This window comes from Amblyomma maculatum, chromosome 1 (assembly GCF_055883805.1).
Source record: "Amblyomma maculatum isolate TAMU_Amacu chromosome 1, ASM5588380v1, whole genome shotgun sequence".
Classification (NCBI taxonomy): domain Eukaryota; kingdom Metazoa; phylum Arthropoda; class Arachnida; order Ixodida; family Ixodidae; genus Amblyomma; species Amblyomma maculatum.
This window is the reverse complement of record NC_139344.1, coordinates 53,600,699-53,624,213: the sequence shown is the minus strand read 5'-3', so window position 1 is coordinate 53,624,213 and position 23,515 is coordinate 53,600,699. Positions and strand designations below refer to the sequence as shown.

The 23,515-nt window shown below is 44.5% G+C and overlaps 1 protein-coding gene across 3 annotated transcripts in view; it reads right to left on the bottom strand.

The window, feature by feature from the left end:
* LOC146202388 (aldo-keto reductase family 1 member B1-like) overlaps positions 1-23,515 on the bottom strand; it is a 90,248-nt gene that overhangs the window by 31,108 nt on the left and 35,625 nt on the right. For all 3 annotated transcript variants that reach the window (XM_084588146.1, XM_084588144.1, XM_084588145.1), the window contains exons 3-7: positions 22,350-22,517; positions 20,492-20,608; positions 19,988-20,065; positions 15,895-16,011; positions 12,463-12,569 (exon numbers count right to left, since the gene is read on the bottom strand). In XM_084588146.1, the coding sequence (XP_084444272.1) occupies positions 12,463-12,569; positions 15,895-16,011; positions 19,988-20,065; positions 20,492-20,608; positions 22,350-22,517 (587 nt within the window). The remainder of the gene's footprint in view (positions 1-12,462; positions 12,570-15,894; positions 16,012-19,987; positions 20,066-20,491; positions 20,609-22,349; positions 22,518-23,515) is intronic.

Genomic DNA, 23,515 nt, shown 5'->3' with positions numbered 1-23,515 from the left:
TTGCTTCTGCATTGATTATCGCCGTTTGAACAGTGCAACAAAGTAGGATGTCTACTCTCTGTTTCGCATTGACGACACACTGGACCGGCTCTGCAATGCAAGGTACTTCTCATCGATGGTCTTGAAAAGCGGCTATGGCAAATCGAGGTCGACAAAAGAGACCACGAGAAGACTGCGTTCATCACACCAGATGACTTCCAAGATGATGCCCTTTGGCCTCTGTTCCGCAGCAGCCACGTTCCAGCGAGTAATGGATATGGTACTGGCAGGCTTGAAGTGGCAGATTTGTCTGGTATATCTAGACGATGTCGTTGTCTTCGCTGCGAACTTTGAAGCCCACCTGAAAAGGTTTCGCATAGTGCTCGACGCAATCAAGTCTTCAGGGCTAAAGTTGAAAGCGGAGAAGTGCTACTTCGCCGACGAGGAACTGCGGCTTCTAGGTCACATCGTTACCAAGGATAGTGTTCGCCCAGACCCAGAGAAAACAGCTGCGATCACACAGTTTCCATCTCCTGCCGACAAGAAAACTGTGCTCAGATTCCTTGGGCTGTGTGTTTCCTATCACCGATTTGTCAGGAAATTTGCGCACATCGGTGAACCATTGACGCAGCTTACAAAGAATGACGTACCTTTTAAATGGGAAGCGTCGCAAGCAGAAGCCTTCAACGAACTTAAGCACCACCTACAGTCCCCTCCTGTCTTAGGTCACTTTGATGAAAACGCCGAAACTGAAAATCACACTGACTCAAGCAGTGTAGGCCTAGGCACTGTTCTCATTCAGAAGAGCGCTGGACAGGAAAAAGTTATCATTTATGCTAGAAGGTTGCTCTCAAAACCCGAAGCCAATTACTCAATGACCGAGAAGGAGCATATCTGGGCCACTTCAAAGTTCCGTCCGTACCTGTGATCATCTGGGCCACTTCAAAGTTCCGTCCATACCTATATGGTTGACCATCCAAGGTGTAAGCGATCACCACGTGCTCTGCTGGCTGGCAAATTTGAAAGACCCCTCCGGCCGCCTTTCCCATTGGAACCTACGTCTTCAAGAATTTGATGTGACTGTAATCGGCAAGTCTGGCCGTAAGCATTCTGACGCAGACTGCTTATCCCAAGCTCCTGTCGAAGCTTCCCAAAAAAAAACACAGACGCTTTTCTGGGACTGGTAAGTACCAGCAGTTTCGCAAAATAGCAGCGATCAGACCCTGAGTTGAAAGACCTAGCTGATTATGTACCCAGAAGGAAAGACCACTTCTCCTCCTGCTTTGTTCAGGTGCCATTTGTCGTCGTTCGCCTTAAGCAATGATATCCTTGCGAAGAAGAATGTTGCGCCTAACAGGGCCGCACCGCTTCTTGTGCCTAAAAGCCTCAGGCAGGAAGTTCTTCATGCATTGCACGATGAGCCAACAGTAGGGCATCTGGGCTTTGCGCGCACGTTGCAGCAGCAGAAGTATACTACTGGCCGCGACTGCTTTCCGACGTTGCCTATTATGTGAAAACGTGTTGCGAGTGTCAGCACCGCAAAACTCCACCGATCAGACCAGCTGGGCTACTGAACCCGATACCATCCCCCAACTATGTCCTTTCAGCAAACTGGGATGGATCTTATCTCCTTGAACCCTTTCCAACTTCATCTGTGGATAACAAGTGCATTATCATGGCCACTCACTACCTTACCCACTACACCGAAGCGAAAGCACTGCCTAGTAGTACCGAGGCAGAATTCACCAAGTTCTTTGTCGAACATATTCTCCCGCGACATGGCGCCCCTGAAGTGCTCATCATGGACAGGGGAACATCATTTACAGCGAAGCTCGCGTAAGCTATCTTGACCTACAGTTATACAAGCCACTGATGTACAACAGCGTACCATCCCCAGACAAACAGACTTACGGAGCATCTAAACAAAATGATTGCGGACATGATTGCCATGTACATTGATGCCAAACTTAAGACATGGGACTCCATCCTGCCTTACTGCTGTGTTCAAAGTGCTGTGTTCTCGTATTTGTCCATTCTGTGACTAGAGCAGTGTGCCTTAATGGACAGACCCTGGCAGCCCTATCCACGTGTCACCGCAAGAACTCGCCCTCTCTCCGTGCCCAGCAGAATGCCCCCCACGGCGTTCTGGGAAACAAGTCCCATTTGTGGACATGTGTTCCCTCCGTTCTTCGGCTGGCCACTTCAGATTTCGCCTCGACCGACGCTGGTGTGTTTAATAAACACAGTTAAAGATACTGCGTATGTCTTCACTGCATTGACGACGCGCAAACACAACAGTGGCGAACAGAGAGTGAATTTGACCCGCGCTACACAATGCTATTTACAAGCCATAGCTAGACGAGGGTTTCTGGATGAAATACCAGAATTCAACGGCTCATCATGGTCACCGTGAGTTGGACGCCTCCAGTTCTACTTTGAAGCTAACATAAGAGACCCAGCCTTGAAGAGGGCCAACCTGTCAACACTGTGCGGGCAGCAGATCTACGACATTGTCTGAGCCTTTATTCAGCCAAGCACACCAGCAGAAGTGCCTGACGATGGCAGCGTTGCACCACTACAAAAGCATGACCCAAGGTTGTCAGTGGTTTACAGCCGAGCCCGTTTTCAGTGACAAGATCAACTGGAAGGCGAAACTGTGAGCGCCTATGTAGCAGTGCTCAAAAGCTTGCAGTTAACTGCAATTTTGGGACGCTGACCTCAACAAGAACAGCAACCGGGCAGGAAAGAAACGCAGCTTCTGCTAACACCACCATGCTTCCTTTGGACGTCATGTTAATGACACATTTGTGTGCAGACTGAGTGACGAGTTACTACAGCAGTACCTGTTCACTGAGAATCTCACATTCAACAAAGCTTACGACATCGGTGTACAAGCAGAGAGCGCAGGTCACCAGCAGAGAGAGATTCGTTGGAACACTGAGCCGGTACACCAAACAAGCAACCAGGTACGAAAACCTTCTGTTATTGCAAAATTGGTCAAAAATGCACAGCGCTGCTGGCGGTGTGACGGCCAACACAATGCCCAGGGATGCCGATACCAGTCAGCTACGTGTAATATTTGCCACAAGCGAGGACATATTGAGAAAGCGTGCATTACGATGTGAAGCTTGTCAAGATACAGTCGCCTTCTCAGCCTAATCACAGCGTTGATGCCTCAGAGAATATGCCGCTATCTGATGTCCATGTAGCAACATCCGCAGTATCATCAGTGTTGTATGATCTAAACACCGTGAATCTCGGCACACGTTCAAAGTTACTGTACATCATAAACTGATTAAGTTGGTGGACACAGGCGCAGCCTGTACTCTGATCAGTGAGGACACGTTCCGAACTTTGTGGCCATCAGATGCACTACCCTTGCAACAAGATGACACGCACCTGCGAACGTGGTCAGAACAGAACCTGCCAGTCCTTGGCTCTGCCAACATGCTCATTAGTTACAATGGCCAGACCCACACGCTACCTTTACTTGTAAAGGACTCGGGATCAAGCCTTCTAAGGAGGAATTGGTTTTTCTCCATTAGGGGTGACGATATGCGGCACACACCAGACGCCTAGCTCCAACGTGACTGAGCAACTGCAAGAGAAATACGAAAGAGTATTCTCACAGAAATTCCAGGAAACGAAGGGCCCTCAGTCACATTGTAGTTGTTGAGCAGCGCATAACTAAGTTTTTGAAGGCCAGGCCAGTGCCATTTGCTCTCCGAGCTTCAGTTGAACGGGAGTTAAACAAACTGGAGCAGCAAGGTGTCATTGAGCTGACCCGAAATTCACAATGTGCCACACCACTGGTTGTAGTTCACAAGAACGGAACCATACGCCTCTGCAGAGACTATCGGAGCACCGTTAATACATTTGCCCTTCACATATAGCATCAGTGTGAGTGAAAACAATGAGCAACAAGCAACATGCATCGACCATGGTTTTTCTTTAGCATAGCAGAATGTTGTATTTAGTACTTGTATTTACTCGATTCTAACGTGCCCTTTTCCCCGAAAAAGAAAAATCACCTAAAAAATGATTGTGAAGGTGCAGCGAGTTCACTACGATGCCGGGTTGAAAGAAAAGGTGATACTATTGTGTACGAAGGAAAATAGCCATTTGCTGGCCTCACATGCGCTTGGTGTTCCAGAAATGTATGGGCATGTATCGAGAAAGCAAAGGGATGAAATTTCCTTAAGCAATTTCACTCAGAAGGGTTACAACAGGCTGAAGATAGGCTAGCTGGTTTCCGGAAATTAAGAGTACTTGTTGACTTTATGCAACAACAGCAAGCTGACCACAGGTCTGTGACCATGGTTCCAAGTCTTAGAAGTTACGTTTATGCAGCTGGCAAGATGAAAAAGACTAAGCTGGAAGCAGTTCAAAGCCAATAAGCGCTTTATTACGAACTTTGTGAAAAGGCATGGATTTGCACTGAGTGCAAGCAGGCATCTGCCAGAAAAGCCACTGTAGCTGTAGCACCGTTTACTTATTTTGCTTTTGTGCCATTAGAGCGGTCACAATAAAGATTGGTTGTTCGAAGCAAGAAGAAGATTGCATTTTTTCGCCGAAATGTGAAAATCTGGTGTGCATCACAATCGAAGGTATTGTACTCTTTTTTTTCCAGACTAAAGAAAAGGGGTGCACAAGACAATCAAGGGCAGGTTAGAAAAAAAGAAGATATGATACACATTTAAGAGACCTGCCATATGCAGGTAACATGGGGCTCCTTCAGCAAGCCCCAACCATCAACTCAAAATGCCACAAGGAGCTAGCAAGCAAACACCGCAAGTTCATAACACATCAAGACTGGGCTGCTGTGCACGTGCTCTACTCTACTCTACTTCAGTACTACAGTATTCACAGTACCATTGCACTACTAGAGCTCAAGGTAACATTATAACCAGATTAAATGCATGGAAAGGAATACTGACAAGCCCTGTAAAAACTTGGCATGCCCACAAAAACTGCTGCATAGAGTTCAATTTAAAAGATTCCCGATTTGCTGTCATTTGCATATGCTGTACTGCGGGGTGCAGCACATGCTGTCAACTTGGAAGCTGGGATACCTGCACTGAACAGCAGCAAAGGAAAGTGCCCGAGTGGAATAGGCTTTCTGCTAGTGCTACAAAATGTCCCACTAAGGAACCCAAGCTGGTATTTGCTCCGCGACGCCAGCACTCGGTTTCTGATGAAGCGGAGAGGAACTACAAAACCTATGCGCAGCTGCGGCCGCGCAGTGCACGGCTGTCTATGGAGTTTGTGCAGAACGGTCACTTTTTTGAACGCGTTTGATCTTTGCTAAGAATTTAGAGAACGACTTTCATGGAAAAGAAAGAGATGTCGGTGTGCGCGCGTTCCGCCTGCCAGCACTCGGTTTCTGGCGAAGTGGAGAGGAACTACAAAATCTATGCGCAGCTGCGGCCGCGCAGCGCACGGCTGTCTATGGAGTCTGTGCAGCCTGCCTGCGTGGGAGCGCGTGCCAGGCGCAGCCGCGCGTGCGCACGGAGCAGGAGATGGAGAATGAGGAGGGGGCACAGTAGCATACAGACACACACAAAGATGGCGCTCTTTGCCAGTGGGGTTTCTCATTCTTGCTTTTCTCAGTTTCCTGGCTGACAAAAAGGCTGGTTGGAAACGTGTTTTTTATCGGTGCTTTCGAAAGAGAGAATTAACAGATAGAATGTCGTCACTGCGCTCTACTTCAGGTCCTGAAAAACGATTGCCGCGAACATTGCTTTCAAAGAGCGCTTGTTGGCAGGCTCTGAGAAAAAAAAAAAAAAAAGACATGTACGCGGATTTACTACTTAAAGGCGAGAGGCAAGCGACCGGTATTTTGAGGGACCCGAAGCGACACTTCTTGTGTTGTTAAGGTGTGGGAGAGTAAAGAAAAATGCGGAAGCCCCGATGTCTCTGTCCATGTTGTTCAGAGAATGAAGGGTCCAGACTTCTCATGGAGAATCACTGATACGTGTGTACATAGTGACGAATGCTCCAGGCACCAGTTGGGGAGCTTCCCTTCCCTTTGTGACTGCTCACTTAAAAAGGTCCCATTGAACTCTTTGGAGACTGAAGTTTTAGGCAACCCCCCAACAAGGTCAATGAAAGTAAACATTGCCACCCTTATGACACCATTTGCTTCAGCACGGTGACGACTACACAGGATGCTACCGGCGTCGTGGTGCCTGTTTTTGGCGCGTTTTGGACGAGTTCCCTACAAAGGCACAAAGCATACTGCCATACCCTTTGGTTCATGCCGACAGCGGCCAGGGGAAGTTCGCTACTGTGGCTTTGCCATCCGAAATCAATTACCTATCTACCTTTAACAATGAGGGGTTTCAAATGACCCAGGTCACTGAAGAGAAGCCGAGGCATGCCATTTTTACAGCAGTTTTCTCTCTCCATGAGACGAACATCAAGGAAATGCGTGACGAGGGGGGGACAGTTCTCCAGGAAGACCTTTGTCTTCGTAGTTCTACAGTTACTCTGTGCAATCCCTAGTTCAGTTACAGTTTTGAGCTCCCAAAACAGGATCGCGTATGAGGATAGAATGATTGACATATTTGTTATTTGAGGCCAACTCGGTTCCGCGATGGCCGCTGAGGCCCTGCCAGGGACAAACAGTGGTGCGAGATACGATTGGTACAAGGTACTTTAAAATAAAGGGCCAACAACCACCCCGTTACCGTTTACCAAACAAGTAAGAAAAAGTGTGCCTTAATTTTATCATTGTACTTTGTTTTGGCCCCTTTCATGAAACATGACGGTGGCCAGGATGCAGCAGGAGGAGGAGAGCAACAACTGCGCGTGCACACGGAAACGCGCTGGAACGCAGCGTGGAGCAGATGACGCGGCCACGCTTCGCAGAGGTTTTGCTGAGGTCTCCACAGAGGGTGCTGACGCACAGAGCGGCGCAGCGTCCCCTGGCCCAGGCTGTCTCCCCTCTAGCTGTCAAGCCAACCATATGAAATTTCTTTATGTTTAGAAGTGTTTTGATAGTGTAGAGCTCCAGATGCCAGTTACTTTTTTTTAATCTTTGGTAGTGTTACCTGCTAAAAGAACAGTGAATGCGTGCCCAAATTTGCCTGCTCCCCTTGCGAACCCTCTTTCACACACATGCACTTTGCTATTCATATCCCACTTACACTTTAATTTTTGGCTGTATTATCATACATATAAAATAGCACATGATCATAAGCTAATGAAAGACTATCCAATGAAGATATAAAGCCCAACTTTAACCAAGCTATGTGAGCGTATCTGCATGGCCTTGGGGCAGCGTGTCCAACTAGGGATCCAAAGGTATTAAAGGCTGCATTCCGATAATACCCGCCCATCTCAAAGGGCGAACCGGCAGCGTTTGGCAAATTGGCCATGCTATGACATACTGTGACGTTACACAACTCGACAACCAGTCTGTGCATGGCCATGTCACTGGCCAACTTGATAGTACAGTCGAACCCGGATATATCGAACTTGGAGGGGATCGCAAAATAGTTCGATATATCGATAATTCGATACACAGATATCGGCTTGTGACGGCACTTACGATGCGAAAAAACGATACTGTATTTGTCGCGTAATCAACCCACTCGCATAATGAACCCACCCTCCACTTCTGCACCGAGAATTTGAAAAAAAAAAATGCGTTAAGGCCAGCTCGCTCACATGCAAGCAATCTCAGCGACGAGCGACAGAGCGAAAAATTTCAAACTTGTTGGAACTGCGTCCCTCTCGCTGCTCGAGCCACCGCGGCAGCTCAAAACAAGGTTTCCGTGTCGCCGCGGCAGAAATCGCGAGCGTTTTCGCTTGCATGTCGATGGCGCGCGTCACTTTGGTCGTCTCATCCACAGCTCATTTCTTGGCAGTGAGCCAAGATGCTGCGCAGCGATAACGTCACCGCGTGTTTTATCTTTTGATAGCTCCTGCGGTGGCGGGGAGCGAACTTGGCAGAGTGCCCGTGATGGCTTGATTGCACAAGCCTGGTTCCATTTATCACGCCGCGCTTGGGGCGGGCGTCATGATCGCAGCAGCTGACCATGTGCTTTTGTTGATTCATACATGCAGGAATAAACGACTCCCGCAAAAAACAATAAAAATATATATAAAAAAAAAACCTGTTCTTTTTTAGCCTCCGAACAGCACAACGTTAAGAAAGGATGACTCGCAAACAAAAAAAGAAAAAAGAAAGCTGCCGCTTTTTAACGTCCGCAGGCGCCATAGAGGGTTCGCAACACACGCTGGAGAAAGCGTCCGACGCCTGTCTGAAAACGGGCTGAGCTGGCTTGGCGCATGGGTAGCGCGTGCTGAAGGAGAGAGATAGCTCGGCAAAAGGATGGGCACACCCACGCACATGGCTTGCAGCTTGCAAACGTCATGTGTTGGCACGCGGGAAAAGATAACTGCAGATGCGCGCGCCTTCGGGGAATGGGCGCGGCGCTTCCCAGACCAGCCGCCGCTGAACTGTCCCCTCTCATTCCTTCCGCGCGTGGCTCGAAAACGTCACGCGGAAAACGGCCAAGGGTGATGCGATCGTCTTTGGGGAAGGCACACTTTACAGTGCGTGGTGCGGAGTTCGATATATCGAATGACCGGTGAAATTAAGTTCGATATGTGACTGTGGCGGGATTTTCTGTGGCGATATGTGGCGGGATTTTCAAGGGGATATTCCGTGAGTTCGATATAACCAAAATTCGATATAACCGGGTTCGACTGTATAGCGCTTGTCCTGTCCTCACCTCACCTTTTGTAGTTTTTTTGTGCTTTGCTTTGTTGACGATGAGCCAACACACCCAAACATTTTCCCTTCTCAACTACCACCTGCCAAGGGCACTCGCATGTATTTTCACTACAATGCTGGTGCCAACAGTGCTGACAATGCCAATGCCCCATCTTCTGGAGAACGGAGCCTTTAACGTGATAGTCTTAAAACTTGGCGGGACACTTAATTACATAAGTGTGTCAATGCAACAACACAGATCTTTGTCCATGTCCACAGAAAAACCCACTATGGCCAAGCCCTGCTTCTTGCTCCATGCCAAATGGATATGCAGATCTGCCTACACATACCTGCATGTCTCCAAGTACAGCTTCTGATTGCCGCCTCTGCCGATCATGTGGTGCGTTGCATCAAACCATCTGCCAGCCAAAGGAATTAGGTGGCACAGAACCGGTTTTCTTTTTAATGCGGCTTTATAAGGCTTCACGCCAAAAGTGACAACCACTGAAAATAGCCAGGTGGTTTCGGGTTCCGGCACTACGCTTCGTAGCTTTTTACAGAGGTGATAGGATTGAATCAGCCAGTTCTTGTCTAAATATGGACGGCTTGTAGATCATTCTGATTATAAGAGAGTGATGCATGGTTGTACCAGTATTTGGATTCCGCAGATTTCTTGTACGCAATACCAGTATCTCGGACACTATCCCGATCTGTTGTAACAAGAATATACAGCAACACAGTTTTCGCTTTCGTTTTTCCTCATTTTAAGCAGACGCTATTGCGATCCCAATATTGGGGGACGTGGGAACGCATGATGAAAATCTTGGTATGCACTTGGTCCAGGGCCAGATGCCAAAACGTCCAGGGCACAAGGCATGGCACACAAGCCCAGCACACTGAGTGAGAGAGCCTGGGCCAAAGCGAGTGCATCATGCACAAGAACTTCATTTTTCATGCCAAGCTAGTAAACTGATCTGCATCGCAAACACGGCCGGACTACTGAAAAGAGCAAAGCAACAAAGAAAGATAATGTGCAATTCATTTTACGCATAAAAAAAAAAAAAAAAGCAAAAGTACTGGTTGGCAGTGGATCCGTCATTTGTGTTCACAAAGTAGGCATTGATTTCATGGCATTCACTGGTTGTGGGTGCTTTGAAGGAAATGGAAGTAGGCTAAACATGGCGAGGCCGAGCCCATGCAAAAAGCAGTATATTGCATTTAAATGCATCTAAAGGTTATGCCAGGAGCAGAGCAAAATAGAGTGAAGTAATTCATAGGTCTTGCCAAAGAAAGAAAAAAAAATAACTGCCAAGCACAGGTGGACACAGCAGGTGAATGCATTGCTAATGTCTCACGAAACTGTACTACTACCCAGCTACTAGAGCAGGTGCTCATCATTAGATGCCTTGGCGCACAAGCTATCAAAGTGACACCTAATGTTTGTTCCTATTTATGCACAGCACATGTAAGGGTGCGCGAGAGTACACAGCTGCTTGCAAAGCAGGCTTGTGACATTAAGTGGCATGGAATGCAGTTTTACAAAGTGCTCCTATGTCCCCCAATATTGTGATCATTACAGTACGCTGCACTCATGCCTGAGGTCCCCTGCAAAGACTGTTAGCACTTCTTAAATAAATAAATAAATAAAAGCCCAGTGACTGCGCACAAAGGAATCAGCCAACACATGCTTGTTCTGTATAGATTAATTTCACATGACGTCATCGCATGAGCGCCGTCCGCTATTTTTTTGGTCACGGGCGCGACGCTGCCCGGTCGTCGCATACCAAAGTTAACGTGTGGTGGAGTCACACGACGGACAAAATCGTGAAGCACTATCGCGATCTGGCATTGAGTGACTATAGTGAGCTAGAACATTCTAGTATACTGTAGACGTGACCCTTAAGTCAGCGATTTCCACCGCTTTGCTTCCGTCCGAGAGCAGCGTTTTCGCAGTTCGGATTCATGCACGAATGACACTTTCCTTTTGCTTTTATTTTTTGTGGCGGAAAGCATTCCAGCCACACCCTGGTGCCCAAGCATGTACAGCGTAACATGTATTCTACTAAAACGCCGGAGGAAAGCGGACTTTGAGGGAGTGACTAGTACAGCCGCAAAGCAGGCACGAATGGGCGTCGCACTGTTCTGTATCCCGATCATCTTAGCCCGACGCTTGTAGTGCGCGCAGCGGTATGTCCGGTCAGCGCCTGGTCTGGTACCCCCAGTCACAGGGAAAAGCTAGCAAGAGCTAATTAGTAACGTGCAACGGCTTGAAGGTAATCCTCGCTTTCCTCTAGCGCTTTAGCGTGCTTGCGGTTACGCTGCATACACATACCGGGAGCACAAGGGCAGCAGTCCGAAAAGTTCTCCTCCAAGGTTTGAAAATACATGTTTATGTTTATGAAGTTGTCATTGAGTATGCGTGATCACTTGCACACACACCACCGTGTTTATATCACATCGAGCGGGACAGTCAGCACCGGGACAGTTAGCACAGCAATACTTTAGCAAAATGACGCAGCAGAAGCAATAATGCAAGACCCACCACAGCAGGCGTCTACCCTAAAAAGTTGACAGCTGTGCTGTTCTCGGAGCTTTACACCTGCAGGACCTATTGCCGCATCCGTAGACAGTGCATTGACCCTTACTGAATCAAACAGAGTTCACAGCATCTTGATCTTCCGAACTACCCAAACGAAACCTCAACAGACGACGACGATGGCCAAGGCTATGGCGGACCGGAAGCGGAAAGGCTTCATTTTTCCCGTCGTCCTCCACGCGGCAGCCGACAGTGAATACAACCTATATCATCACGGTGTTGGTGAGCAGAAATGACAACACAGGAGGCAGGGACCACTGACAACACGTGAACTAAGTTGACAACACATCCTGCGGGCGCACAGCCACCAGCGGAGTCTTTTTCATCTTAATGCCCCCTGGCAATATATATCCGCACCTTAGCTCCATCAGAAATGAATACACACTTCAGATTTTTATTGATTGCATAGTACACCAGAACTAGTACCATATTCTATTCCTATCTCGCGGCTATATATGAAAGCACCTCTGTTTTCAATTGCAGAGAAATGCCTTCTGAAGGTGCTCGGCACTTTTTAAGCATTAAGTGTCAGCAGACCATTCATTCTGAAACGTACAACCCGGCTTTCCCAGAATCTCCATGGCCCGAGACAGCGTATATTATGCGATGAACCGCATGAAAAGGACATGCGCTCGCTCCGTTCTTTCCCCCATCACCATTATGGCTCGGCTTGCGCAGAGACTCCGCAGCTTGCAGACTATGCCTAAGTTATGTGCACCACCCCACCTCGAACTCTACATGCTTTGCAGAACAACACAAAGGCTTGAGTTATGGAAGTGTGGCATTCGGAGTGCGGACGAGACAAAGCGCAGACACGAGTGAGAGGAGACATGCCAGCTACATTGACCCATACGACTCTGCAGATCCTTAGCAATCTGCTAAAGCTTTAATAGTTTGCTTTGATTCGTTTATCTATCCTCAGTGCTACAGAAAGTAAGCTGAGTGAATTAATGCCATAAAGGAATAAGAATGTGCCACACAAGAGCAGCACTGCCTAAGCAATAGAAGCTAGACAATAAACAGACTTTCATATGACGCCATCATCATGAGCTAAAGAAACATTTCAGCAAAGATTATTTCTTTAGGTTTCGGGCAGTTTTCATATTCACACTGGCTTTACTGTTCATGCTCACAGTTATCGCACTGCCTATGAGTTCTGTCTTACCATGGTCGGTCAGGAGAGCCAAGTGGACTGTAAGCAGTCAGAACAATGTTGTGCTTCTGGCAGAAACTAAGCAGCTGAACTTGGTTCAGATAAGGGTGGCATTCCACCTGCAATTATTATTCACGAAACACAAAAAGTCAGTAAAAGTGGAGGTTACCATTTAAAAATAAACAACATGAGAGAAGCACATGTTAACAAACAATGGTTGCACTCTAGCTCATATACCACTCATGATGATAAGAGTTAGTACAATTAAAAAATGAAGTAGGCACCTCCATGCACTGTGAACATAGCAAAAGCACACAAGGGAGCACATCAAAACAAATACAACTACTAAAGGAAAAAAATGCAAGAACTGCTCCAAAAGAACTGCAGGATATACCTGATGCTAAAGTAAAATGAAGTGTAAAATGAACTGGTTTATAGGAAAGGCGCAGTATCAGTCATAGCTCTTGGTGGACACCTGAACGGCGCTGTAAGGGAAAGGAGAAGGAAGCAGAATAATTTCGACCACCTGGAGATCTTTAACATGCACTGATATCACACAGGCATACAGATGCCTTTGTGTTCCAGATGTGGCCGCTGCGGTCGGGTTCAAGCCCGAGTGCTCCGGTTCAGTAGCCAAACGTCTTAACCCCTTTAATCACTGAGCCACTTTAGCGGGCAGATGTGCTCAGTGTTTACTTTCTTAAAATCACACACAATTAGCGGCACCAACCCATTCAGAAGGATCCAATCTCCAGTCATCCATTCTATCATATTTTGACTTCTTTAACAAAAACTAGAAATTATGAGGCATAGTTAGCCAATTAATGTGGCACATTTCATTGGACTGCTTAAAATTATTTCATGGTGGAATTAAAGGTCTCTTCAAACATTGTGCAAGCTCTGCTTTTAAGCATACAAAAAAACATTGCCTTGCCCAAATCATCTAGCAAGACTGAGATGCTACACTATACACTGCTAGCATTTTTTAAAGTAGGTTTTCTGTTTCAGCAACGGCAGTTAAAGTAGCTTTAAGAGAGCAAGAATGTAGATGTCTGACATGAATTCATTGAAGGAAAGTGAGAATAAGGTGCTGTCACGAGCACAGTACATAGGTCATCTGCTCTGATGTTGCAGGCACAAAGAGCTGCGTTCGTGTGTCGTTAATAGTATCATAAATCATCTTTCAAGTACCAAAGAAAAAAAAGAAGGAAAAATCCGCAGACAAAGGAAGAGTAGACACCATGCATGCAGGATTTCAACTGAATCTTATTGGACGAAACAGGCCTCCATGTACACTAGTGGCGCAGCCGGTGACACCAAATGTTTGACTTCTTAAGGAAGAAAAAAAAAAAAAGAAGCATATGCTTTAGCAAACTCACTGCCATCCTTACATACATATGCGCATACTTTTCTTTTTTCACCTGGCCTGACATGACAAATTTATTTCATTTTTATTCAGCAACTAAAGGAACACTAATGCATTTATGTTATTCATTGCAACATTTACTTGCAATATGCATATTTACACTGCTGTTACTCCCCTTATTCAATTCTTTGTACATGGTCCTGTAAGGTATTCTGAATAAATAAGAAAGAAATTAGAACTACAGAAGCTTGAAAACCTTCCTGGCTTTTCTGAGTGCTGAATGGTGTGCAACACTGCATTCATTTAGAAAATGCCTTGTATCCTGGCTGGTGCAAACAACAGCAAATGTGGTCAGCAAAATGACCCACGCCACTCAAGGAACGAACTACGTATCCTCCACTGCTCTTGAAAGCATTTACTGATAAAGCACCCAGTCTGGTCGATGAAGAATTTTTCACGGTTGAAAGAAAAGCAGTCATCAGCGGCACCGCCTAGCATACTACAAAGGCCTGTTTTCTGGAATGAAATTAAGCTGAAGTCTGGTGTCCGTGGTGTGCAATCCTCTTTTGTTCACTTTTGTTTTTTTGTGCGCAGGAAGTATGACTCATCCCGGCAATGAAATATCAACCTGCATGTATTACACACATTCTTATTTCACCCTGATTCTGACAAAGTTAAAACAAGGTCCTCATGAACTTGGCATAACTGATGCACTCACATTCTACCTGCAGATACTTTTCAAAAGTTCAAATTTAAAAAGCAAAATACCATTCTCTTCAACTTTAGTTTTATGCTGGTGATATCTCCTCAGCTTTCTCGGTAAACTGGAAAGTAAAGGGCTAGCGCATGCTCAAAGCACAGACGTTACGCATAGCAATTAGACAGGCGGCACATATGTAATGCTCCCAATACTTGGCATATCATTACTCTGTGTGCAACAACTTTCTTTTTTTTTTTTTTCCCATGATACACACACAGTTCACTTTAAGTGTTAGTGGTAAACAGTCCAATTCATTCTGGAGTTTCACGTCTGGTGAAAAGACAAAAGCTTCGTATGGTGAAGGAACAGCGCAAGGAACGGGACTCTCTTATGAATCTAAGGCAACAGATGTTGAAGACAACATGAGGTGCAATAAAAAAAAAATGTACAAATAAAGGCAAAGGTGGATGCGTTAGGGCCAATTTAATGGCATTTAAAATTACAATGTCAAATTAAAGACCTTTTCCTGCACAGCAATGTGTGAGTGCCGACTGCAATTATGCAACATGATCACAGCAAGCCAAAAATCAAATTTACAAGAAAGGAATTGAAGGAACTCAACTCTGTGCCACACAGCACCCGCATGTGATAATCGATGACATATTATGAGAAAAAGGAAGTAGTTCACAACTAGTGTAAGATATCTTGATGTGGATGCCTTGTAGATTGCCTTTCAACTTTTAAGTGCAAAAGGATTGGTAGGACAGGCAGCCTAACTTCCAATAAATTCTTTTTAACTGCACTTTGCACAGATAGCATGCGAAAAACATGACTGCCAGTATAATGCAAAGTTCAAGCAGTTCTAGAGATTCTTGAGCCTGGGTTAAGAATTTAGCTTCTGCTAGGTGAATTTTCTTTTTAGTGAAGTAATTTTCACTCTCAAATGAAGCCTCGGGTAAAGCTTTCTATTTTCAAGCCACAAGTTAGGGCAGACCAACTGTTTGCCAATTTACATTCCTGCCGCCCCTGCCACTGGGAAAGTAAAGAGATTATGTCCATCACTAACAGGATATAAAACAATACTGCATAAAAAGAAGCTGCATGCAGATGCTACCATATTTATACATTATGTCCACCCAGTTCTAAACCACCTCCAAATAAAGAGGAATTTGTTTTTGCAGGCCTTACTCACTGAGGCAATGAATGCTGATATGAGTCATGCAAATGACAGCACACTGCACAATGCATTTTGATGCTAGGAAGGTATTTTTGAAAGACGGCATCCCTATATTCTGCTCTGCCATATGGGGTTTAATGTCCCAATGTGACATCCACTATGAGAGACGGCTATCTTCTGTTTATCCAACAGATCTCTTACCTGCAGAACCGATGGCTTCACTGTAGCTGATTCAAGCAGTCGGGCCATTTGCTGCTTGTTAAAGTTGCACACACCTATACTTCGGACCAGACCCTTTGCAACACAGTCCTCCATACCCTGTGATGTAAAGAACCAAGCTCTGTCAAAGCAGTGAAAGGGTTGAGCCGCAATAATGTCGGATAAGAAGTTTCTCAGCTGAAAACTTACAATCGCTATATTTATATAAACCACTCATTTTGTGTAAACATCCTATGCATAATGTAGCCAAAAAACAATGTAAAGCTAGAAACTATACACAGCATCAGGAATAAAGTAAACCTGTTGACCCTCAACAATATTTATTTCCATAATAAGCACAAACAACAGCTGCACCTCTTCCCCGCCCCATCTACAAAAACAGTTAAGTAAGCACTACCAGCTAGTTGTCTGGGCTCTGTGGTTATCCCCATAAGGCCGACCATAATCAAAGTAACAACACCATCTCAGGTTCTTCCAATGGGGGCAGAGCTCCTTGTTCATGTTGCCACTGAATACACTAGCTAAAAAAGCCATCAAAAATGGTCCATTTTCTCAGGCTCAAAAATAGCCTTCCAAGGCCTACAAGCAGCTCTTCAACTGCTAAAAAATTCCAAGAACTACATCAGTATGTCAATAATAATGGACACATTATTGTCTACCAATGGCTACCAGGAAACTGAAGCGCTGCAGGACATCACCGCACGAACGAGGCTGTCTTATCTGGGCATAATTACAATTTTTGCGCACTGAACGATATTTCTATAAATCAGTGCAGCACATAAGTTTCAAATGTTTCGAAAAGAGATCAAACGCGCCTCACAAAATTACAGTCAGTTTTGAAACACATCTATATCTACCTTACTTAATTTTAACTGTGCTCTCTTTTCTCCTTTTTCTTTGCACATCCTCACCACTTTTTCAACATGCAGGGTAGCTAGTTGTGCATCATCTCTTGTTCCCCCCAGCATGTCTACCTTTCGCTCTCTTTCTCCAAGGTATCAATATGATGTCTAAAAGCGTTGTAGAATAACAAGCTACGTACTACCACTGCTAAGCATCAAAGGTTGGCTTATGGTTTGTGGGGTTTAACGTGCTATGAGAGACACCATAGTGGAGGGCTCTGGAAATCTTGACCACCTGGGGTTCTTTTATGTGCACTAACACCGCACAGTACATAGATGCTCTCTGTTTCGTCTCCATCAAAACATAGCTGGTGGCGATTGGATTCAAACCCAGGTACTTTGGAGCAGTAGTCGGGCATCTCAACCACTGCGCCACTGTGGCGGGGTGCTAAACGCCAAAGTATGAGAACAGTGCAAGAATGCTGAATTGGGCGAGTTGGTGCATTTGCATTTTAGAAAACGTAGCGCAAAGAAGACAAGGACAAAAGTGAGGGATACACACATGAGCGCTCGTGTGTGTATCCCTCACTTTTGTCCTTGTCTTCTTTGCGCTACGTTTCCTAAAATGAGAACAGTGAACAGAAAAAATAAGACTAGAGTAGATTTTGAGAAAAGTATCACCAAAACACTCCAAGATGCGTGGCAGGTGTAAGGGCTGCTATGTCCTTTCGCAGAGGGCACATTAGAGTGACAAAAATATGGACTGAGTACTATGTAGAAACAGTGCCACAATCACCAGTTGTAAGGCCCGTGCTCTGTTCGGCCTCAGTGGTTGTTGGGTTGTCTGTGTAAGTTTCTATGCCAGACCCTCGTGTATGTGTTGATGTATATCTGTACTTGTGCTTTGGGAGAATTTCTCAGCTGGGTGACCTAGTGTTGAACTGCGTGTCGCGTTCTAGTTCCTAGAAGGAGAGCATTAGCTCTAAAATGCGAGCGCTTCCTTCGGACCCCCCTCTGAGTTTATTTTCCCTTTGCTATTGGAGATGGGAGAAGCGTCTCTTTTGCCTCTCCTCGGACCTCATTAGCGCGGTTCCCGCTGTGCCGTCGCACGAGTGGGAGTGACCGGAGGCCATAAAACCCGCGAAGGGGGGTCAGGCTTTTGTCGCGCTGCACTGCGATGTGTAGCGTGCATCTGGTGCGCTTTGCGAAGGTTGCCGAGGAGAAAGTTTGCAGTAAATGTGTTTTTATTTTTTTTTTTTTTACTTGTGGAAAGGGGGCATGCTCCCGGCTCATCTCAGGAGCGCGGGACTGCGCCCGGGTGTCTTTTTGGCCGGAGCTACTCCCCAGGATAGGACGCTCGCCTGGGAGTAGTGGTTGCTTTGGAGCTGGGGCAAGAGGCGCCAGCTCAACTGCGGGGACGCGGAGTCCCTTGTCGCTCTGCTTGAGCAGTCTGTACGGCCGGCGCGGCCAGTTGCCGTTGGTCTCTGATTGTTGCTCCCTTGGGGAAGCAAATCCGGCTTGACTCTTGTATCATCTCTTGTATATAGTCTGTATAAAGTTCTCCGGTTCATTAAGAAGCTGCTCCACCAAGTGTCATTTGTCTCGGACGGATCCACTGCTGGGAAGCCCGTCGTATCTTTACTCCAGTATTCATTGCAAAGCCCAGAGAACAAGCAATCAATACTGTTCCAAGGAAATTTACATGGTTGGGAAACTACAATTACGTACAACTTTCGATTTTTGCGCTTTAATGACAATGAAAACGTTTCTTTCAACGCAATGAAATTAAATATTACCAAAGCTCATGAATTCAGCCATAAGGAGTTTTGGAAAAATCAGGCAGTGTAAATCAGTGCTAAGCTCTTAGCTCCAATACACCCCTCAGAAGCACACTACATATAATTGGAAACAGAACAACCAACCTAAGAAGGTAGCGTAGGGGGCAAAGAAAACACACACAAGCACCATACAAATCCAACTCTGCAAGCTGCGCCACAGTCCCTTTTCAGACTGCATATCCTGCATGTAGGCAGTGCTTACTATTCCATGCCCCGTCCCATCCCGCACCCTTGAGTACAGTAGTCGAGCGCACTAACCACTGCACCATCACGGCGGGGTACTTATCTAGTCAGAAGTTAAAAGCATGAACCATGAATATGTAAAATCCATGGGTCAATAGCTTGATAAAGCTGGCAGTAATAGCCATTCATTCAGGCAAGACTGCAAAGCTTGCTTGGTAACCTTTCATTGGAATTAAATCACAGTAGGACTGAAAGTGTCTAGAAATAGATGCAAAGGATCCCAGCATTTCAATCCTCCAAATGTAAATTATTTCTTGTTACCACCTTGTGAACCAACCTATCAAGAATGAGCCACCAGATATTTAGTTGAGAGGGAAAGAACCGAAATATTAATGCAAAGAAATACTGACAAATTACTTGAAGCCATTTTAAGGGCTTACTGCAGTCGAACCTCAATCATATGAACCTGAAGGGGGCCAAAAGTTTGTGTTTGATTTACAGCAACCTTTAATTGAGGAAAGTTAAGCCAGGCTCCTCTTAATGCATATGCAGTGGTATTGAGATTAAATGCTAAGTCAGAGTAATCCATAAGGTATAATTAAGCGAGCTTAACTTCTTTATTTTATTCATTTATTTATACAATACAGCAAGCCAAAAAGACCCTGGCAAACATCGTTATACAAGCCCAAAAGTTGCAAAATTTTCCATGTGAAGCGAGCACAGAACAAGAAAAAATCAATTATCAGCAAAAAGCAGCACAACAGTTTTTGTCCGTGAACTAACATTCAGCCCCACTACAGGGCAGCAAATATTTTGAAACAATAAACAGCATGCGTAATGCTCACATGCAAAGTAAACTAAACAGAGCTTTGGCATGTATGAGAATGCTCCAGTAGTGTCTGTGTAACTCAGTAGTAACATTATATTAAAAATGCCAATAAATGAGAAAAAGAAGGGATGCATTTTTTGAGTTTGCAAACAATGTCTTCATATGGTAAAAAATATGCAGCTTTCAAGCTTAGTTGGCACACCAGAACAGCTCCACAGCAATAGCACTAAAATATACAGTATACATATATAGCATCGCAGTGGTACAACAAACTTCCTTTCTCACTGCCTGTCACAAAGGTGGTAGTGCTATTTTAGATATATGGCTTAAAATCTGCCAGATATATGTCATCACTGAAAACAGAGTAACAGTAGAGCTCTTACCTTCCATACTTCAACGTAATCAGCATCACTGTCAATAATCTCCCCAGCAGCATCACGAGGAAACAATTCGCTGCCTTCCTAAACACAAAGAGCAAGTTAAAAACAAAAATTTATCACCAAAACCTTTTTTTTACAAGTAGCGAAAAGGACTGCTGTGCAGCTTGCTAATTCAAGACCAAGGAAAGTTTTAATGTGTGAAAATTTTAAACATTTTTTCATCAAAGCATCATTTATTATGCTGAACATAAAAAACAGTTTTGAAAATGTAATGTTAAAATGTAACAACGAAGTTAAACTGCACCTTCGAAATAACGTGAGGTTTTACATACGTATTTAACCAAAATGCGCAAAAATTGCTACTTCTGTGGCATGCTTTCAGAATAAAAAGTGCACATGTGCAGCTCAAATGTTGCAAAAATCTTAGAAAAGAAAAATTGCTTACATTGAAAGTTGCATTAACTTATATGTGGTCAGTGTGCACGCACTTCAAGAACATCATCTCACCTTGTAACCAAAGGGCCAGTGCATAAGGTAAAGGTCAAGGTACTTCAATCCCAGCAGTTTCAGAGACAGTTGACAACCTTCAACAGCTCTAGCACGGCTGTAGTAAGTGCACCACAGCTGTACAGAACATGGAAGACGCAAAAAAAGAGCAAAATTATAACTGAATACCCATATCATCATCATCATCGTCACCAGCCTGACTATACCCACTGCAGGGCGAAGGCCTCTCCCATATTTCTCCACTTAACCCGCATAAGGTAAAGGTCTTGTTCATGCAAAAATGTTTATTGACAGCCAACACTAAGGCCACATATGAGAAAACACTTCTATTGAAAGTTTTACTGCAACGTGCATTGCATTAAATATTTAAAAATAACATTAAAACAATGATCATGGAAGGCATGTCAACATAAGCAAAAGTCTGCATTCAGGCCCTCAATGAGAAACATTAACGTAACAGCTCTTGTATCCAGAATATGTATAATTTTTTCATCCTCTGGAACAGCACATTAAAGCAGCGACGTGGTCATGTTTAAAGATATTTTTTGTGGGAAAGGACAGAATGCAGAAAGCCCAGCCATAGCACTATTTTCGTCCAGTTTCCTGAAAAACAGCAGCATCAGCCAATTTAGCTGGCTTAAACATGTTTACTAAGGGCCTCGATTACACACAGCTGTTCTCCAGTACTACTGCACAAGCCAGGTAAATAAAAATGCCATATGTATTACTAAATTACATGGACCCCATAATGCAATTTCTATTTCAAATTTGAACAAGCAAAAATCAGGCATAAAGAAAAAAAACATTTTGAGATATGTTGAAACAACCTGCAGGCCACTGCATATCTTCAGTGGTTCTACAAAATGTGAGGCACATTCGTAAGTTCTGAAATCGGCAAGGAACTATGAGGTGCCGTCAGTTGGAAGTGCTTTCGTAGCCACAGAGTCCATCTCTGTAGCACAGTGACGTGACAAAGATAGCCCCTCCAATGCAGTCACTCAATGACGGAGGGGTTAAGTCAAACAGGTTTCTCCCACTAAGGAGACAAGGCTGATTATTATCAAGTGGTAGCTGTGTGAAGTTTCAGGTTTGTGCTTCGGGGACACATAGTCAATACTGACCTTGGCACTTTGCTGTGCCCATGGAAGATGATGCAGAACAAGGTGTGTGGAAAGTTGAGATCAGACACCACACTGCTGTAAGCTGCAGACAGCATACCGGCACCTTGTACTCATTAATTTTCCCTAAAGTGGCTTATTGCAGGACAACACTGTGATAGCAATGCTGCCCTTTCATGAAAGATTCGTATGACGGGGGCATACAAAACTTTAGTACACAAAGAAGATGAATGATTAAATAAGCACAGTATCGTTATATTTACAGCATTAAGCACAGCTTTGCTCAGACCTTTGTTACTTACAGACAACTGTAATTCACTCTGTGAATGCGCCTAGTAGCTTCACAGTCTTTTGCTTCTGAAACTTCATAAGTATGTAGGTGGAGAAAAAAAAAAAAAGAAATAATACCATCTTTACCATAAAGCCAGTGTCCTTCAGAGAAATCTATTCAATACCTACAGTACTTATGAATGACCACACATCAATACACCATCGTTGAAGGAAGAAAGTGACAAAAGTTTTTGGTAAGTAAGAATGCATCATGGCATAACAACCTATCAATTTATAGTTTTCTGAATTCACTTTTGTTTGTTCTTGCCAATAGCAGGGCCTCATATACTCTAGATGCAGTTTGCTTTAGTCTAACACATTGCTTCAGGTGAAAAATGAAAGGGTTTCATGTGTAGTTGTCTGGACTGAAAAATAAACAGCTCAACAAGCAAACATATATTGGAAACCACCTTGCTAGTGATCCAGAGGTCTTCACGGCATACAGTGCCATCACTGATTTTTGCATCGATGGCCCTTCCCACTTCATTCTCATTCTCATAGACAAGGGCGCAATCAATGTGCCGGTAGCCTGCATCGATGGCGATCTTGACTGCTTGCTCCACCTTGCCGGGCTCAGACTGCACAACCATACAAAGAGAAGCCCCAAATATCCAAATATAAGAGAAGCATGAATAACTTGAACATAGTACCTAGCACCTACATCTAAACACACATCAACATCACATCACTTAAATGTTTTTGTTTCCTACAGGTACACTAGCAAAATGAGTAGATCTCCTAACTGCCTAACAGCAACGAGTGGCTGATACAGCATCTTGAACATGTATAGCACTGTGAAGGCTCTTTGTCCCATATATGTAAGGTCCTCCATTTTTTGGTGGATGGGAGGGGGGCAAAAATTCCATTTATTTTTCGAATTTGGGCAAAAATCAAATCATTAAGTAGAAAAGTTCCATATTTCTTTTTTTTTTTTTCGTGCTACATACTTCAGCAAAAATAATGCACTAGCAATGAATCTTTTGCATTATTTTTGGGCATCATTTTATATACCATATAGAAATGGCATGTTGCACTAAAAATTCAAACAAATAAGGTATTTCTGTCATTTTCCTATACCATCTATTTGTTGTTCTGACACTGCAGCCATTTTATTCTGATAGCAGAGTTCAAGCAAGAAGCTGGTTGTGTGGGTAACATACACAAAACAACACCAAATAGGACATCCAGTCAGTGTTATCTCTATCTTCAAAACGAACTTACCTCCTTACCCCTAGGTTAAGCTACACAATAGCAAGCGTTAAAAATGTTTAAAATTACCAACATCAACTGAAACACCACTTGAGAAGGAGTATAAGATAACTATTATTTTTCATGCTGTGAATTCGGCGCTTCACACAGACAGCACATTTCCTGGTTGAAACTGCGTTTAATCCAATGTGTAACAAATCTGTTTGCAGTGGAAGAATTGCGTAAAGGTGGTTTCTACATGATAGTAAGGGGCCCTATCCATATACAGTCCAGTCCATACAATGGTTAAAATGCAGCAATTTCATTACCTTAACCATAGCAGTGACTGATATGCCAAGCAGGATTACTAGGCAATTAATAATGAGCC